The sequence below is a fragment of the Drosophila albomicans genome, chromosome 3 (genome assembly GCF_009650485.2).
Source record: "Drosophila albomicans strain 15112-1751.03 chromosome 3, ASM965048v2, whole genome shotgun sequence".
Lineage (NCBI taxonomy): Eukaryota > Metazoa > Arthropoda > Insecta > Diptera > Drosophilidae > Drosophila > Drosophila albomicans.
This window is the reverse complement of record NC_047629.2, coordinates 27,730,660-27,749,701: the sequence shown is the minus strand read 5'-3', so window position 1 is coordinate 27,749,701 and position 19,042 is coordinate 27,730,660. Positions and strand designations below refer to the sequence as shown.

At 41.2% G+C, this 19,042-nt stretch overlaps 5 protein-coding genes across 9 annotated transcripts; 4 read left to right on the top strand and 1 right to left on the bottom strand.

Moving 5' to 3' along the window:
• Positions 1–56: 56 nt before the first annotated feature.
• On the top strand, positions 57–2,335 carry LOC117567803 (tRNA (uracil-5-)-methyltransferase homolog A). The gene is made up of 3 exons (XM_034248038.2): positions 57–362; positions 420–1,713; positions 1,920–2,335. The coding sequence occupies exons 1-3, from the start codon at positions 132–134 to the stop codon at positions 2,267–2,269; spliced, it is 1,875 nt and encodes a 624-aa protein (XP_034103929.1). The 5' UTR covers positions 57–131; the 3' UTR covers positions 2,270–2,335.
• Positions 2,336–2,569: 234 nt separating this feature from the next.
• LOC117567802 (glycerophosphocholine phosphodiesterase GPCPD1) lies at positions 2,570–9,823 on the top strand. 3 transcript variants are annotated; one of them, XM_034248037.2, is made up of 2 exons: positions 2,570–2,737; positions 7,636–9,823. In XM_034248037.2, exons 1-2 carry the CDS (start codon positions 2,699–2,701, stop codon positions 9,544–9,546), a joined length of 1,950 nt encoding a protein of 649 aa, XP_034103928.1. In that variant the 5' UTR covers positions 2,570–2,698; the 3' UTR covers positions 9,547–9,823. The 3 variants fall into 3 exon arrangements, with proteins under 3 accessions (XP_034103928.1, XP_034103927.1, XP_034103926.1); XM_034248036.2 differs by lacking the exon at positions 2,570–2,737 and adding an exon at positions 4,767–5,130; XM_034248035.2 differs by lacking the exon at positions 2,570–2,737 and adding an exon at positions 6,646–6,825.
• A 775-nt stretch (positions 9,824–10,598) lies between these two features.
• LOC117569299 (uncharacterized) lies at positions 10,599–11,729 on the top strand. 3 transcript variants are annotated; one of them, XM_052003717.1, is made up of 4 exons: positions 10,599–11,027; positions 11,092–11,158; positions 11,229–11,356; positions 11,429–11,729. In XM_052003717.1, exons 1-4 carry the CDS (start codon positions 10,794–10,796, stop codon positions 11,543–11,545), a joined length of 546 nt encoding a protein of 181 aa, XP_051859677.1. In that variant the 5' UTR covers positions 10,599–10,793; the 3' UTR covers positions 11,546–11,729. The 3 variants fall into 3 exon arrangements, with proteins under 3 accessions (XP_051859677.1, XP_051859678.1, XP_034106298.1); XM_052003718.1 differs by having other exon boundaries at positions 11,440–11,533; XM_034250407.2 differs by having other exon boundaries at positions 11,229–11,727.
• A 719-nt stretch (positions 11,730–12,448) lies between these two features.
• On the top strand, positions 12,449–18,987 carry LOC117566516 (glycerophosphocholine phosphodiesterase GPCPD1). The gene is made up of 2 exons (XM_034246057.2): positions 12,449–14,775; positions 17,899–18,987. The coding sequence occupies exon 1, from the start codon at positions 12,635–12,637 to the stop codon at positions 14,756–14,758; it is 2,124 nt and encodes a 707-aa protein (XP_034101948.1). The 5' UTR covers positions 12,449–12,634; the 3' UTR covers positions 14,759–14,775; positions 17,899–18,987.
• Positions 15,908–16,667, bottom strand: LOC117568967 (uncharacterized). The gene has a single exon (XM_034249925.2). The coding sequence runs from the start codon at positions 16,525–16,527 to the stop codon at positions 16,054–16,056; it is 474 nt and encodes a 157-aa protein (XP_034105816.1). The 5' UTR covers positions 16,528–16,667; the 3' UTR covers positions 15,908–16,053.
• Positions 18,988–19,042: the final 55 nt, after the last annotated feature.

Genomic DNA, 19,042 nt, shown 5'->3' with positions numbered 1-19,042 from the left:
AAAGTGTCGTTTCGAGAATTTATTAAGTATCGGCTAAAACGTGTCATATCGATATAAGTTATCGATACACGCATTGTTCGTTTCACGTGTTGCACATGTTGTTTTGTGTTTAATTATTGAAAACAATTGAAATGGACGTGGAAAACGCGGAAAACCAGCAAACTCTTACCGTCGACAGTAATATTGAAAATGCGGAGATTGTGGAAAATAAGGAAAGTGCCGAACAGGCTTCAGAAAGTGTGAAAACAAGTGATGAAATTGAAAAAGCCGGTAACAATGAATTCGAGTATCTGGAGCGCAATGAGTTCACTTCAGAAATCTATAAGATTGAAGTGAAGAACTTGGGCTACTTTGGCATTGGCGTAAGTATTGTTAAATTTTAATTCACTGGTTATTTACTAATCCTATTCCTACCGCAGGAGTTTAAGAAACTGCTCAAGACCACTCTGAAACTGGATATTACAAAAATCAAATCGCCAACACGCAAGGAGTTTGCGTTTGTGTGTTTCCGCAACCAGGAGGACCAGCAACGTGCGCTGGAAACGCTCAATGGCTACAAGTGGAAGGGCAAGGTACTCAAGGCGATGGCTGCCAAAGCATCTGCCGATCCCCTGCACAAGCGACGTGGCGAAGAATTGAGCGGCGAGACGAAACCAAAGCGTCAACGCACCGCTAAGGAGGCAACTTGTCCTCTTGCTGAGCTAACCTACGAGAAGCAGCTGGAGCAGAAGACGGAGGAGATGTCGGCGCTGCTCAAGAAATACACACAGGAACTGCGACGTTTAAATCCAGCTGCCAAACCACATCTGGACAAGTTCCAATTCAATGGTGTCTTAGCCTCGCCTGCTGTCGATGGTTATCGTAATAAGAACGAGTTCAGCATAGCCAAAAATGCGGATGGAGAGATTATTGTTGGCTTTCGATTGGGCAGCTACAGCGATGGATCCGTTGAGGTGGCCGATGTGCAGCAGTTGCCACATTTGCCAGCGCAGGCAAAGTGGGCGGCTCTCAGCTTTCAACAGCTGGTCAGACAGTCCAAGTTTCAGCCCTTCAATCCTGTGGGCAACCTGGGACACTTTCGTCAGCTAATGGTGCGTACTTCGAGTGCCACTGGAGAGCTAATGTTGGTGGCTGGCATTTACTCCTCCAATTTAAGTGAAAGCGAGCAAGTTGAGCTGCAGCAGGAGCTGAAGAATTTCTACGATCAACCGGAGCAGAATGAGACTCACAAGTGCAGTTCGCTCTACTATCAGGATGTCAAGCACCGCGAGGCGGGCCAAATGATTAATCCCGTCACACATCTTGCGGGCAGCACGCACATAACAGACACCATACAAGGACTGCAGTTTCGCATCAGTCCTTTGGCCTTCTTTCAAATAAATACGGCCGGCGCCAATGTCCTTTATCAGCAGGCCATTGATTTGGCAGCGCCAACTCCAGACACAACCATGCTGGACATCTGCTGTGGCACAGGAACCATTGCTCTGGCATTTGCTAAGCACTGCAAACAAGTGTTTGGCGTGGAGATTGTGGCTGATGCCATCAAGGATGCGGAGTACAATGCCGAGGCGAATAAGATTACAAATTGCAAATTCTTTGCTGGCAATGCAGATGATTATATCAAGAGCATGGTCAGAGAGGCTTTGTATGGCCAAGAGCCGGGCAAGCCAGTGGATTTAATAGCTGTTGTGGATCCGCCACGAGCTGGACTTCGTAAGTAAACGAATTGCACTTGCATATTAGATTTATTTCCAAGAGAATTGTCACCATGCACAGCTTAAGCTTTAAATGAGTCTAATTGCATTTACTTAAAGCAATTAAGCTTGTTTGCTGTTTGAATCTTGAAATCTTCTCTAATGTGTGAGTGTCACTTCAATCAAATTGTCTCTTGTTCTCATTTGATTTTTTATGCATCACAGACAATCGTTCCATTGCCGCCATACGTTCAGCGAGCGCCATAAAACGTCTGGTCTACGTTTCCTGCAATCCTAATAGTGCCAAGCGCAATTTTATTGAGTTATCACGGCCCGAGTCAAAGCATTGGAAAGGCGAACCGTTTTACCCCAAGTCCGCTGTAGCTGTGGACATGTTTCCACATACAACACACACGGAGCTGGTCATTTTATTTGAGCGCGAGGCGAAGACTTCAACTGACGCGGTAGCTCAGGCAAAGGAGAAGACAAAAGAGGCAGATGTGGCAGCTGAGACTGAGGAGCAAGTGGCGAAAACAGAGGAGACTGCAACGACCACAACAACAACAACAACGTGACGCCTTGGAATACTTTCTCAAAGAATACTTAATGTGAAATAGCAATACATTATCACTGTTAATCAGTTGTATTTTACTTGGGTCTCTCTCGTTTTGCTCTCTTGCTTTTGTTGCAGCTTATCACGATGTTGTCATCGTCATCCATCGGGGGCTCTTTGTCCGGCTGTGGGTACGATTTTCATTGTTTTAAATTGATTTAATTGTATTTACGTTGTTCCGGCGTCTGGTACGACAGCGACTTCCTATTTAGCAGTAGTTCTAAGACATTACTGTACAACATTCTCAATTCTCATCTCGTCCCTTGCTGTTAGTCGTGTCGTGTGCGTGATAAGCAGTGTTTGTCGAAGTGCTAAAAAGTTAAAACCTAGAAGGATCTACATTTTCAAAAATTAAATAGCGAAATTGATATATCATTCAAGTTAAACAACGATGGATATTGGCGACACTGACACTATTATGTGCGATAAGGTACGATTCTATTTTAAAATAACTGTTTTCTCTTATTGAAAGTTTGTTATATGTAATTTATAATGGAATAGAGTGATCAATACCAGTATTAGTAAAGGAATTATACTAACAATGCCTTGCTATTTAAATGATTCTTTGAATTGAAAATATTAGTTTTTGATATCAATATTTTCTTGTTTCCAATATTAAAATACGCCAGTTAAGATCGTAAGTTTCAAACCTTTCCTAAAGATCCCAACGCTTATAGTCCGGTATTAACTAGTAGTCCCTTGTCGAGTGTGAATTGATCAAACGTTTAAGCTTTTAATAACACATCGTCTTACTATTTGTCGCTATACAAATAAGGTGTTATACAACTAACAATTGATTGCACGATCCCTTTACGATTTGTTTACATTACTTATTTATTTACGTCGCTTATCGAATGCTACAATTTGAACTTGTTTTGCTCCATTACGGGGCCTTATCGAAAAGCTTTCAGTGTTGATGTAAACAAACAACAGCTGTCATCGTCGTTGGAATGCGACTGAAAAATATAAACAAGTATAAATTTACACCAAATTTTTAATGCAAACGTGACTGCGAACATGTTGTGTACATAAACATATAAATTGAATACGTAGTTCTGAAATATGACGAAATAATATCTGAGATGGCGATAATTTGTAGAATAATTTGTTCAATTTGTACTTTAGACTCAATGGGGTGTGTGTCTTTGTAGTCAAATGAATCTGAAAACATAAACATCTAAATACGCGGTCAATAAATCAAAACAAAAACGAGCAAAAGCTGTGAAAAGCGTAAACAAAGCTTCCCTCATGCAATGGGAACGGAACATAATGAAGAACAAAGTTTAATCATATTGTAGAATATATAAATATACATACATAAATATTCGAATACACACATAAAATGGCACCACAAATGCGCCTGGCAACATTTGAAAAAACATACAAAAGTATAATTTTGTATGATTATGATCGTTGCCCGCATAGATAGAAGATAGACCTTGACCGGAAAGCTTTGAATCGAAAGCGATTTGCGCACAAAAAAGCTCAAATCCCATAAACGCTTATTAGCTGTTGTTGCCTTATCAACTTCACGACTCATACACGTAAACAAACAACAAGGAAAACATTGACCACATAACCGACGAGAACCGGTTTAATAGAGCAGAGAGCAAGCAATAGAGAGAAGAGCGAAAGCTTTTTAATGCTCTCGTCAGCATCACGCAAAACTGACATAAGGGGCCCGGCAACGTCGACGCCCCACAAACAAAACTTTTCACGTGCACAGCGACCGCGACGTCAACGTCTGCACACGACCAACACGTTTTGCTTTGGAGCAATGCGTGCTTCTCTCTCTCACACTCTTGCTCTCTGGCTGCTGCTACTGCAGCTGTTCTTGTTGTCTTGTTCGTTTCCGTTTGATTTGAGCTTTGGAGCTGCTGTCTTTGTGTAAAAATACAAAGCGGAATACATAGTGACATTTGTAAACAAGTGCGAGTGTATTTGAATACCCTGTACCTCGGCTTGAACGCTAAGCGATAAACTGAAACCACAATCGAAATTTTAATTAAGTGGGAAGTGATAATTAAACAATAAATTTATTAGTATTATTAGGTTTGGCACATTTCTTGATATTCATTGTAGAGTGCTCGCATCTTTCTTATCGTTTACCGCTTTGTTTTTGTGAGAGCATCGCAAAGTCACCTCGGCAACAATACTATAAGTATTGCACAGGTATACGCGTTTTATTATCGACTGTTTTTGTTTTTATTTTGTTTGCTGCTGCTGTTGCTGTTCTTGTTGTTGTTTCTGTTGTTGTAGTCAGAGGAGGCCAACAACATTTCAAAAAGCCCGAGCAGCAACTGTACCCCAAGCAGAAAACCAAAACAAAACGGCAACGGCAACGTGAATGTCGTCGCCGTAGCTACGAACACAAAGAAAACGGGCAGAAAAAGCTCTTTAGTACATGAGCTGTTTTCGATAAAAAGAAATCGTTTAAATTGCGCGCACAACAAAATCGCTGAAAACAGTTGCGACTGCAACGTCGGTGCGACGACGACGTCGGAAACGTCCTAGTTTCAATAATTCTCCAAAAGGATAAAAACATACTTCAAATACTACAATATTATTCAAAAGAAGTCCGTTGAAAAACTATTTAATAAAATAAATCAGTACAAAATGTTTGCTTAGCAAAGCTGGAAATTGCGCATACGCCGCGTAGTGCAAGAATAATACAAAGCAAAGATAATTAAACTGTGATATACATTATAATTTGAATTTTTATACTGTGTATATATTTTACAACAACAAAATCCACAAACCATGTCGGTCCCAATGTTATTGACGCCCATGGAACCTCAGACTCCGGATGAGCACATGCAAAATGTAATTATGAATAACATTACCGTTATTATTGTCATTGTTATTGTTATGGTTATTGCTATTTGCGTTAGGCAATTAATCGAGAGTGTAAACAGATTCATACGTAATGCGAATAATGTGACGTCAAGTGTAATGCAAATATTTCGACTTTGACTCTTTGGTTCATCTGAAGGTCGAAGCAGTTGTCATTCAACATTTGCAATTATTTTCCTCGTTCCTTTTCTCTGCCCGAATTACAAAATCAATAAAGAGACAGAACTACAAAAAAGTCAATATGAATTAGGATGAATATATTAATGATGGCCTCAGCGTTATTTTTTGTGCTTGCTTCAACACTTCGAAGTTGCGTTTTGTGCGACATATGATATCATTTCGAGTATAAACAAGAAATTGATATGTCTCGTGGGCAGCTGACTCATTTTATTTATAGTGAACCCATACCCCAACCCTTTTTTGGAGTATCGCTCTGGTCTCGTTGCAAGCAAGTAGTATTTCGAAAGCTCTGGGAATAGTGCCACATGTTGAAAAGGGGAATGCTGTCACGTGCTCTCGTTAGTTGCTATCCCATGAGTACTTGCTCTCAAGTGAAAACTTCTTTGAAGTGGCATCGTATATTGAATCAACATCGATTAGATTGTGGTTTATTGAATTTACAAGCTATGTGATAAATCACACTTGACGTGCAACTTGATGCTTATCGCGGCATAACAACAGTGTTGTTTCGTGATAAGAAATCCGTCGAAACAGATGCTAAGAAACTAACGCCCCAAATTGCCAAAGCTTTACACATGAAATTTCCCAAAACAAAGAACATATGTAAAGCACAACGAAAGCTTTACAGTTGAAGAGAGAGTGAGTGTGAGAGAGAAAGAGCGAAAGCGCCTGCGTTGAGTTCACTATACAAACACGTGCAAGAGCGAAAGACACAAACAGTGAGATGAACAACATCGAAGTGGAGTGTAATTAACATAATCTAGCAACAATGTTTTCTACTAAGACCAAATCTTTGCCTCTTAGTTGTTGTTGCTGGTTTAGATAAGATGGTGCCAAATGGTTTATTGTCGACTCTCCCGTTCGCAAGGTTGTGCTAATTGTGCCAAGAACGAAGCGGGCTCGACCAATTGATTGACGTAAGACAACCAAAAATATAAGAAAAACACGGAAAAACTAGACACCGCTAACTATATATACTACCCACTAATTTCACGATCTATAGTCAATTTCTTATAGTATGAGAACACGCGACTTTTCCGACTAGTAGACTCTCGACTCTCCTAGTTTGTACTTTTTTTTTTGCGTTCTATTTGCTGTTCTTCCTCACTGAATTATTGCCAAAGCATTCCGTGTTGTTGGCCCGGTTCGAGCTGTTTCGTTACGTGTGGGCGTCCATTTCTGGCTAACTGTAATATAAATTTTGTTGTGCTCATCGTCACAATTGAATAAAACAAAAAAACAAAATACAAACAACAAAATTATTGCTCACACAACACGTGATCGTGGCGAGAAAAACAGACTTTGAAATTTTGTGTTGAATTTATGGGTTCCGTAGCTACCAATTTGCATAAATTTTTGGCATTGCGATACTGTTGCCAGGGCGCGTTGTCGTTGTCTGGCACCAGCAACAATAGCGGCAATTGCATCATCAAACGCTGTTTGAAGCAACAAGGTTTGGCGCAACGCGCGCGATTTCACGCACAGGTAAAATCGCTAGCGTTTTGGCGTTTTAAAACGCGCGCGTTTTTTCTTAACACTAAAATGTGGAGACTTTTTTAAGCGCAGTGTTTGAGTTCTTAAAAGTCTTTAATTTGCATATGAAAAGTGTAGAATTTCAACAATTTTGTAGGCTCGGCGTAATCTATCTGCCTTATTAGCATACAAAAATAATATACAAAACAATTTAATAATAACGCATTGACAGCAATTTTTAAAAGATTAAATAGCTATAAACGAGACTTTATTTAAAAAACACATTGACAAGCAAATTTTTAAAAGATTAATTAGCTAGAAACGAGACTTTTTTGATAGCGAGTCTGCGATTTGGAGGCTAAAAATATGTTGTACAATAAATCACAAGAGTTGCGTACACAACTATTGAAAAGTAGCTGATTAAAATATCATTTTGGTTGTATAAATAACATAAAATAGCAGCTGATTAATTGGTAGATGGGGGAGCAACACGTGATCTTGTTTGCTAAAGTCACAAACGCGACTTAAAACGCGATTTGATAAGGCGCCGATCTACTTTCTATGAATAAAGCAAAATGCTAGAATAGGCAGCTGCCTTATCGGACAGATTGAGCTGAGAGATTGAACAAGAGAGTGAGAGAAGGAGAGGGAGAGGGAGAAAGCTGCCTTGTTTTTCCCGGTGTATTTGAGCCGCTGTCCAGCGTGGAAGCAATTCAGTAGTTGTCTGGATCTCGTTGTTAGCTGTCAGCAGTTTAGCAGAGAGCATAGAGAATGTTCAACTCACCACTAATCCTTGGCCTTGTGGTCTCTTGTGTCTTGCAGTGTGCCGCCTATGCAGATGCTGCTTCGATCACAGCTGACGACAACTATGCCACTGGCAACGAGCTACTCGAGGCAGCTCCCTCAACCGGTTGCAAGCCGACGCTGAGGCAGTTCAATGTACGATTGCAGACCGCACTTGCGGCCGAGGAGCAACTGGCGCTTACCGGCGATGTCAAGGCGCTGGGCGAGTGGCAACTTTCGCGCTGCGTGCCCCTGGATCGTCTCGACGAGCTCAGTTGGCAGACAACGGTGCGTCTGCAATCGTGCCGCCAGATCGAGTATCGCTACTTTGTCTACGTGGAAGATGCGGCGGGTAACAAGCAGATTCGTCGCTGGGAGACACACTTCAAGCCACGTTTGCTGCTGCCCTGCCCCGAACAGCAGTGCAACAGTCCAGTGGACGCCTTTGGCATTGCCAATCCCCTGGAGAACACACAATCACAAGTGCACCGTGGCTGGCTCAATCATGAGGCGATCGTGCAACTCAAATTCAATGGCGAGAAAATGTTTCAAGTGCACGACATCGAGACCTTTGACCCACAGCATGTGCAACTAAAGATTGTGCCCGTCGAGCAATCATCTGGCCTTCACGTGGAGTACTCCAAGCAGCTCTACGGTCGCAGTCAGCTGCAGTTGCAGCCACAGTTTGGTGTGCCGTATACCAAAGGCGACATTGTCATCTTTCACATCACGTTGCCGCTGGAGCAGATGATGCTGCAGCACTTCCGCCTGGAGTGCTATAGTCTGGATCACCAGCTGCTAGGCAGCGCCACCTTGAATGCTGCCCAACTCACAGGCAGCGAGGGATTACTCCAGCTGCACATCAAGTCCGCCCAGCGACCCGACGAGACGCTGGCCAGGCTAAGATTGCCCTATGTTTTGGTGCAGCCTTATCAATACTCGCCGCTGGACTTCAAGACCACCTATGCCCACTACTGGCCACGCAGCTGGCCCAATCTGGATGTCGGACATCGCGGCAATGGCAAAAGCTACATTGCTGAGGCGCCGCAAGAGCGTGAGAACACAATCGCCTCCTTCCTGAGTGCGCATGCGCATCACGCTGATATGGTGGAGTTGGATGTGCATCTCACGGCGGATGGTATTCCGGTGATCTATCATGACTTTGGACTGCGCACAGCGCCGCCTGGCAAGCAGATCGAGAAGCCTGATCAGCTGGAGTATGTGCTGATCAAGGACATCAACTATGAGCTGCTCAAGCGTCTGCGCATCTTCTCGGTGATCAACGGCAAAGTGTTTGAGTATCCCGCTCACAATGCTGAGCCACGCACAGAGCATCGCATCTTCCCCCGGCTGGTGGAGGTGCTGCAGCAGCTGCCCAAGTCGCTGGGCATCGATGTGGAGATCAAGTGGCCACAACGTCGTCAAGGCGGCGGCTCCGAGGCGGAGCAGACCATCGACAAGAACTTCTTCGCCGATCGCGTACTCCACGAAGTGATTCGCTATGGCTGTGGCCGGCCGTTGATCTTCTCCAGCTTCGATGCCGATATGTGCACTATGCTACGCTTCAAGCAGAACATCTTCCCGGTGATGTTCCTCACCCAGGGCGAGACCAAGAAGTGGCAACCCTTCAGCGATCTGCGCACACGCAACTTCATGGCTGCTGTGAACAATGCTCAGGCCTTTGAGTTGGCCGGCACAGCGCCGCATGCTGAGGATTTTCTGGGCGAGAATGCCGCCCAGATGCTGCAACAGGCTCGCGATCAAGGCCAAATTGCCGTCATCTGGGGTGATGACTGCAATTCGAAGGAGCGCGTACAGTATTTCACACAGATTGGAGCCACAGCCACCTGCTACGATCGCAGTGATCTCTATATGCCCGAGGCCAAGCAGCGGGCCTTCTTCAATTCCAGCGCCCTGCTCGCCGAGTTCGAGGGTCAGTGCCGGATCTAGCATGGGATGCATAAAAAGGGGCGGGTAGTCATAGTCTAAATATATATAGTCGCTATAATATAGAGCGAAGTTCACACGGCTCCACAAAAAAAGATTGTAAATATTTAAGCGAAATAGAAAATGTATAAAGAAAAGAAAAATATGTGTGAACCGAAGCCAAGTCCTATTGATGCTATCTTCTATATTGATTTAAGTTTGTAAATTGTTTTTTGTATATTTATTGAAATTATCTTTTGAGCCCAGATATGCCGTCTAATAACAAGCATCAAGTCCAAAAGCTATACTCGTATTACATTTTCTATCTATTAACTCTACTTTATACTCTTTGCTCAGTTTGGCAATTTTGACAGAAAGTTATTTTTGATACCAACAGCAATTGTGCAAATAGTTCAAGAATATAAAAAAGTATGGCCAACGGCTGTTTAAGGGGGTTTCTTGCAAACGCAATAAAAGACAGAGGAAGAAAGCAAACACAAATGGTTTGCTAATGATTTTTAAATATATATTATACAAAAGAATACCTCTTCAAGCTTGTTTATGCTTCTACAAAATATCATATGGGATTTTTAGTTTCTCTATAACGAACACGATGGTAATTAAAAGTAAATTACAAAAAGAAACGTGAGAATATCGTGCAATAACAATAATGATTTAAAAGAACATGCAGAACAAATTACAAAATTATAAAAACATATTTCGAAATTTATTGGATACATTTATGGCATGTTCGTTATGGAGAAGAGTATATATAAAATATTATATATAAAATTAAACAATTTGAAAATATTATATGCTTATAAATATTTTCTTATTTAATTAGAATACTACACAAAATATTTGCAAATATTTACACTAGAAAAAAGCAAAAATTCCTATGAAAAATTTTAATTGAAAAGAAAGTTTAAAACAATCACATAAAATAAAATGATATATTTACATAAACTAATTTGCGAAATTTTACTGTCAACAAGTCGCGAATTCTAAAAGGTAAAGGAAAGAAAGTATTAGTGGGAAAAGAAAGAGATTGTCAAATTTATAGAGACATAATAGAGACATAAATTGAGTTGAAGTCAGCGGCGGTAAAATGAAGTTAAGCAACAAATTAAGAGAGAAACAAAAATTTCAAGAGAGAATCAAAAGAGAACCCTTTCGATATGCTATTATTTAATAGGCGCTGTTGAGTTTTTAGAGCCGTCACACAGCCGAAACAAATAAAATAAGCCAAGTTGTCTACAGTTTAATGGTCTATGGTCAATTATGGAATGATGCCGATCGATGGCGATGGCGAAGGCAATGTGGATGGCATGGGATCGTCTCATTTGCATGAAGATGAACACAATATTGACAGCCTATCGATGTCTCGAGTCGAAATTGGATCTATTTTTGGTGGTTTGCTGTGCTGTGTGTGTCTACTTTGTGATTTCGATGCGGTCATTGGCTGGAAATGTTTGTTCAAAGAGTTTCCAGTGGACGCCCAAAGGGTGAATGGGTCTTGATCTTCAGCGAGATATGCAAATTAATCTACATGTTACAAGTGCTTCACAGATAAGGGGAACCTGGTGGATCTATGGCACAAATCCCGAGCCAACCGATCGCTGCTACTTTGAAGATCGTAAGTAAAGTATTCGACTGAAATTCTCTTAAAACTCTCGCTCTCTGATGCTGATTCATTGCTGTTGCAGTGGATCTCTACTGGACACGCATTACGCAAACAGACTATGATAATTATGCCGTGGAACTGCACTGCTCGCTGCCTTGGTTTCGTCATCAAATGGCCATCTACACCAGGGCTGCAGAGCCCAGCGATGAGGTAATCAATCAGGTGGAAAAATACTTGCTGAGTGTGCGATTGTCTCTGAAGCATTTCCATCTGGTTGATAAGCTTACTTGTAGTAATGAATCCAAGGCGCCGATTCAGCGTTGGCATCTCTCGCGTTATATGCATCTGGACTATAATCCAAATTATGTGAAACCTTTAGTAGTGGACGAAAATATCTGAGCAACTCTCTCACAACTTTCTTCGGCATCTGCAACATTAGCATACAAGACTATGCCAATATTTCGGGGGCAAGCTTATTAGCTCGCTGTGGTGACTTATTAAACGGAATTCGACAAAATTAACGCACACTGCAAGAAAACAAAATGTGGAAAGAAGATGCAAGAGGAGAGTTATTTTTTAATTTAAAGTTTAAACCAAAAAATTTTAAATCACTTCAACGTAAAAATATGAATTCTTTAAAAATCTAAATTAAATTTAATAAAACGATTTTAAATTAAAAAAAAATCGAGTTAACTAATCAATTGGTTTAAAATGATATATAATTTAAGATATAAATTTGCTATTCATAATTTCATTTATTTTTGCAATATATGCATTTATATTATATACTATAGAAAATTACTTTTTATTTAGGTGCAATACATTTTCATTCCTATTCTTTTACCTGATCAAATAGTTTAAAATTAAGGATAATTTATATTAAAAATTTAAATTTGAATAATTCGATTAAGTTTTCAATTTCTGCATTTAATTTAATAATAACAAAATTATTAATTATTTAGGTGCAATACCTTTTTAATTTTCTTTAATTTTACTTTAAGAATAATTTGTTAACTTTTCAATTAATGAAAAACTGATTGACAGCAAAGATAATTTATTTAACACTTGTACTATTTCATGCAATAAATCATTGTCAGAATTTCTTTTAAACAGTTCATCAATTTAAAATGATTATTTTCTAATTTTCTTCACAGTTGGAGCGGAAATGATTTATTTATTGTAATAAGGGCCGCTTGTTTTATTTGTGTTTCTAGTATTCTTTTTCTCTGTGTAGACTCAGCTGATTGGTAGCCACAAAACTATGGTGAACCATGCGAGATTCTTTCATTCGATCGTCTGTCAGTGCCGGGTTAAGAACTCAATCGAATCGAAGAAAGTGGCCATCGTGAAACGGCATCGATTTAGACTTCTTGTTCGCTTAACGCCGGTTTTGTTTTTGTGTTTTGTATTTAGATTGTTGTATATTGGGAAAACAAGTTTATTCATTTGGGTGCGAGATGATGCTGCTGCTTGATTTGGACAACAAAGATGTATCGAGTGCTAAAATCAATTAGCATACTCTACAAGCTCGCTTTGTTCTGGCCATTGTTTTGCACAGCAGCCGCCACTTTCCACGCGTTTTCCATTCCCTCTCCCGCTCTCGCTCCCAATACGGTTGTGAATGAATCGTCTGTGTTCAGCTCCGCGCAGCTGCAGGCCTTTAAGGTCTTCGATGAGGAACGACCCAACGAGATAACCGGACGCAGTTATCTCTGCGTGCCCTTCTTTCGCATCTTCAACGTTGCGCTGCCGTCGGGCTTCCAACTGTCGCCGGATGAGGCAGTCGCCGTCAGTGGTGATCATCAAGCTCTGGGCGCCTGGAGCATTGCTAAAGCGCTGCCATTGCGTGCCCAGAACAAGCAGCGCACCAAATGGTATATCCGCCAATGGATCTGTGCCAGCCGACGTGTCTACTATCGCTATCTCATCTACACTTTGAATGCGGATGGAGAGCGAGTCTTGCGGCGTTGGGAGGCGCAACAGGTGGCGCGCATGCTGCAGACCTACGAGATCTATCGCTCGCCGGGCACGGATATCTTTGGCGAGGCATATGCTCGCTCTGTGGGCGGTGGCCAGTGGCTGGAACCCGGCTGGCTGCAGCAGGAGTATGTGATTGAGTTGAAGTTCATCTGGCAGCAACACTTGCAGCTATCAGGGCAGATCAATCCTGTCAAGCTGCGGCTTAAACTGAAGCCACTTAGTTTGCTGGACAACACACGCATTGAGGTCTCTCGTTACGCTTACAATCGTTCCTCGTTTCGGCTGCAGAGTCGCCAGGGCATCAGGTACAACGAGGGCGCCATTGTCATCTACCGCCTCAGCCAGCCACTGGATGTGGCCAACGCTTTTCGCTTGTCCATCTATGATCTGGATCGCTCACAGACGCCTCTTGGTGAGGTATATATTCTGCCGGAGCAGCTGCGCGGTAGTCGTGGCATTCTACAGCTGGCTGTGCAGCATCCAAACAGTCAGCAAGTCATTGGACAGCTTACCTTGCCTTACTTGGTGGTGCAACCTTTGCCTCGTGCCGATGACATCAATTTAAGCGGAAGTTTTCAGCGCTATTGGCCCAACAATTGGCCCACCTTGGATGTAGGCAATCGTGGACTGGGACTGAGCTATCATCAGTCGAGCACAAGCTTAGTGGAGAACACCATCGAAAGTTTACTAGCTGTGCCGAAGGCCAAAGGCGATATGGTTCAGCTGGACGTGCAACTGACCCGGGATTATGTGCCCATTGTGTGGCGTGGTTTTGGGTTCTATACCACGAACAGCGTCAGCTCTCAGCCCATTGTGGATCGCTTTGATCTGCGCTATGTGCTTATCCGGCAGCTCAGTTACGCAGAACTCAAAGCGAGTCGTGTCTTCATCCTCAAACGTTGGAGTCTGCAGGAATACACGCATCTGAATGTGCGCAATGCGAGTCAGTTGCAGCGACTCTTTCCCCGCTTGTCTGAGGTCTACGATGCACTGCCTCGCAGCTTGGGTTTGATTGTGGAGATCAAGTGGCCGCAGCTGATGGCATCTGGTGCACTCGAGTCGACGCAGACGCACAACAAGAACATCTATGTGGATAGAATCATTGAGACAACAGCCAGATATGGCTGTGGTAGACCGCTGATCTTCGCCAGCTTCGATGCGGACATTTGCAGTATGGTGAGGTTGAAGCAAACAGCTTTTCCAGTCATGCTGCTGACCACGGGAAAGACAAACATTTGGGATGCCTACATGGATCTGCGCACTCAGAGTTTTCTGCAGGCCATAAACTTTGCGGAGAGTGCCGAGATTCTTGGCACTGCGCCGCATGTGCAGAACTTTCAGCACAATCAGGAGTTGGTTGATCTCGGCTTGGATATGTTGCAGGTTGTCTTTCTGTGGGGCAGTGATCTGCGCAATCAAGAGTTGCTGGAGCAGTTTCGTGCCTTCGATGTGAGCGGATTAATCTACGATCATATTGAGCGCGTGGGTCCAGCTGAATGGAAACGCGCTCCATTCTTCCAAGCACCGCAGTTGTTGGAGGTTTTTGGTGGCCAATGTGTTGCCATTGGAAACTCGACAACTGTGCTGGGAGCGAAGCCCACGAAGCCAACAATATGGCCCAAAATGAGATAGTTATTTGGCTGGCGAAAGTGAGTTTTGCAAAGATTTAATTAGTACTTGTAATGTAAATAATCTATGTGTGGAATCCCCAAGCAAAAGGAATTTAAGGAAAGATCAATAATTGTGTAAGAAGCTTTAAGAAGAATTATTAACAATATTAATTTACTTAAATCTGAGGTAAATTTAGACATGTTTCAACAACACAGAAAACTATAGTGCTGAAATCAAGAATAAAATTGTGAATCAAGATGATGTAAAAATTAAACCAAGAAGGTTTATTCTTAAATCAAGATCAAAATCATACAAAAATTCTAAATTGCTCAATCTAGAAATTCAAGATTATTATCTTGTTTCAAAAATGGAAATATCTCAAAATTGAACCAACAAAATCTTAAATTAAGATCAAAGGCTCGAAAATTTAAATGCTTTAACATCAATATAGAATAAAACATTCTTGAAGCAAGATTACAATCTTGAGTTAATATTTTTTTAACCTAAAAAAACTAAACCATGATTTGCAATCTACTGTTTACTCAAGATTTAAGATTTTTTCTACCTGAAAAACTAGATTTTTTAAAAAATATCTTAAATCAAGATTTGCAATATACTTATTACTCTAGATTATTTTTTTCTGTGTACAGTTTACTTGTGTTTTGTGTGCATTGAAAAACTCAGCAAAGAGAAATTAAATTTAAAAATTTATATTGCTCCTAAATTTTAATTATTTGTGCAATATATATACGCGTGCAAAAATGGTATTTTTATTTCATTTGACATAGCATAACTTTGATTTATTGCATACTAAAAGCTTTTTGTTCTATTAATACTAGTTTTTATTTTTTGTTTCAATGATTTTGTATAGATTAGCTTAATCAGTGACAGTCTTCGCTTGAATGTTAAATTATTCATTAGTTGGGGAAACACTTTCGTCGTGACGAATTTCTTATGATTGAATTTCTACTCCAATAAATCTGACTGCATATCTAAAAGATATCTGAATCAGACACTTAATTTGCTAAAACGAACATTCCATTAATTATAGTGAATATAATAAATATGTTAATTTAGTTAAGTCAAAAACAAGCTATAAAACGTGCAAAGTGTGCGCAACATAAATCTAAAATATATTTAAGCCAATTTTGTAACGATACGATCTCAACATGGAAAAAATGGTTTAGCAAATGTTTATAAAATAAACTTTATTTATACACATGTTACTAAGTTAATTTGTGCACCAGGTAGTCGTAATGCTTTCGGAGACAAAGAAAAAGAGAGAGAGAGAAACAAAGTTGGAGAACTCTTCTTATTTAGCCTTGAGCACTTGAGCAATCAGGTGCCGAATAGAAATCCATCAGTTGACCCGACATACAAGCGCTGCCCTGTCTCATAGGCTGACAGATGCCCGGCACTTTGCTGGTGATCTCGATGTGGCATGCCCCATGGGCACCATGCTTATGCTGATGCTTCAGAAAGGCTGTCTTAATGTGCTTCGGCTTCTGAACGGGTTCCTTCTCGAACTGCAGCCAGTCGGGGGGCGAATGATGCGAATACGATGGCTGCGGCAGCTGGACAATGTTATCGACCTGTTCCACTTCTAACGGCACCTCGACTGCATCGACTTCATCACCATCGACGGGCGGAAAGGCAGTGTAGAGCATATTGGCCTTGTTGCTAGCTGCCTGATCATTGACGGCGGCGTTGAGCAGCTGCGGTGTCAGCTCCAGGGCGTTGGCAATCAGTAGCGTTGTAGCACAGCAGAGCAGGAACTGCAATGAGGCCATGCTAGTGTTGGCTGCTGGTAGAGATGAAGCTGCTGCTTGCTACTTGTTGGTCTCTGCGTTCACTTCCGATTCGCTGCTAATGCTGCTGCAAATCCTTGTTACGTTTACTCGGCTGTGCGTTGCAGGAATGCTGCTTGCCCCACGAAGGATTTGAGCTTTTATAGCGCATTGCAAGCTGCCTCAACTGGACAGTCAATGAACCCCGGGCGACGGGCGCCAAGTTCACAATTGAAATTGAAAAGAAGCCATTTAAGGACATGCTGCACACACACCCACACACTCAAGTTCTTCCTCATTCATGTAGTACGCACATACAAAAGCTGTAATTAATTATGGTTAAGCATACGCACTGTAAGCCAAGTAAGGCTACAACTACAACTAAGTACAATGGATGGCGACAATGACAGTGACTACAACTCGAACGACTTGTGGTGCTTCCTTTAGCAGGCAACTTGATGAGAAAATTGGAAATCTCTTCCGCTGCCTTTTCCTTTCCCCATTTATTTGATTTCATTTCTGGCATTGCCATTGCTAGCGTCATCTCCATTGCCGAGCTGTCTTCCTTTTGTATTTCCGGCAATTATTTTCGACGATGTGCCAATATTGCTAACTGCACGATTCGAAGTTGGGGGAATTGAAAGAGGAGCCAGCAGCAGAAGCAGCAGTCGCGTTAACGACTTCATAAGCATCGTTGGCATTTGCTGTAATTTCAATTTGAATTGAATTCAAATGCATTCGTCGTCGCTCTCTCTTCACGCTCAAAATTCGGCTGCCGTAAACAGCGGAAGTGGCGTAGACGCCATTTTTAAAATGGCGCATACGTGTGCGACGTGTTTATGGCAGCTTTCGTGGCTCAAATGACATGACAACCAGGCAGCCTAACAAGCCTAGTCAAAGTTAATAAACAGACATCCGAACATGTCAGCGACACACAGCCTAGAAAACTCCTAACAAGCTGACGCATCGAATACTTCTATAAGTAGGAGCTTCTCCAGCTAGGGATGCAAAGGCATTAAAGACACTTCCATGTTTTATTGTCGAAAATTAAATGATAAAGTCTTGAAATGAGGTAAGAACATTATATTAATATTCCTTGTTAAAATCTTTGCTATTTTATTATGTTGCAATACAAAGCTTAAAGTATTAATGATAATTGTGTATTCATTATTTAATTGATTAAGTTTGACTGTAGCTACAATTTGTAATTCCCTAAAACAGTTTCGAGTCTATTAAATACTTGTCTATGAAGGACATACATCAAAAAGTGTAAATTAACTATGAAGTACATAGTCAGGTTCATGCTCGTAGATTCTAAGATAAACTAATTCAAGTTCTTCTTTAATATCTCATTAATAAACAAAAGCAAATCAGCTTCAATTTCAGCTTTATTTCATCCCTGGTCGACAGCCTAGAGAAAACAACTCACTTTCTAGAAAAAAGCAATCTGCGCTCAATGGAGATTAAGATAAAGAGAAAAAGTGAATGTGATGAAGGTAAGGGAAGTGCTGCTGTCTTGTCTGTCGATATGTGGAGTGAATAGCAAAAAGCAAATACTCGTAATGTGCCCTTATCATAGATAATACAATTCGCTGATTCGTTGGTATTTGCAAGATTGTGGGAGCGGCTGAAAGACACGTGAAATTAATTTAAACGTTCTGATTTTGCTGTGTACTACATCGAACGAATAGCAAATGGAAGATGATGAAGATGGGAGATTCAATTTGATTATGGCCTTGGCACTTGGGCATAATGGATGATGGCATCGCATTGCCGGTTGGCCTAATGACAGTTAGCCAACGTTAAGCGGCTTAACCCTACTGCGGTTCACCTTCATTTCCAGGCACCGCCAATCGCTCGACACTCGACACTCGACAGAAGGCAGCAGGCAGACTAATTAAACGCCTTTACCTGAGAGCCTTGGCCAACTAATTAGAGCAGCTGTCACAGGCGGAGTAAAGTATCCAGCGCACAAATAATTCAATTAAATTGCACACTGACAGTAGACACAAATGAACAACAACAACACCGAAGAAGAGGAGAAGGGGGAATAATGGCAAAACATCAGTTCGCAATAAGACAAACCGCAGACAGGAGCCACAAACCAATGTCTAAGCCCTGAAAACCACCGTGTCGAAGCAAATGCCACAGCAACTTAATGCAAATACAGCACCACGGTAAAAGGGCGCAAAACACATTCTACCCAATAACCGCAAATACCAAAATACCAACTCAAACTCCAGTTGTTTGTGTTGATTCGAGCAACAAAAATACTTGAGTCACTCGTAAGGAGCAAAATTAAGTGGAACATTAGCTGGAATTTGCAATTTACTTACAATGGTAGTCGCAAATAACATTTTAATAAAATAAAATATACAGGCTAAATAAATTTAAAGTTTAAGTAAATGAAATATATAATAAGACACAAAATATTTAATTTTTATATTATTGTGCTATCAGATATAAGTTTAGCTATTATATAATGGATTTCATTAATAATAAAGCAACATAACACATT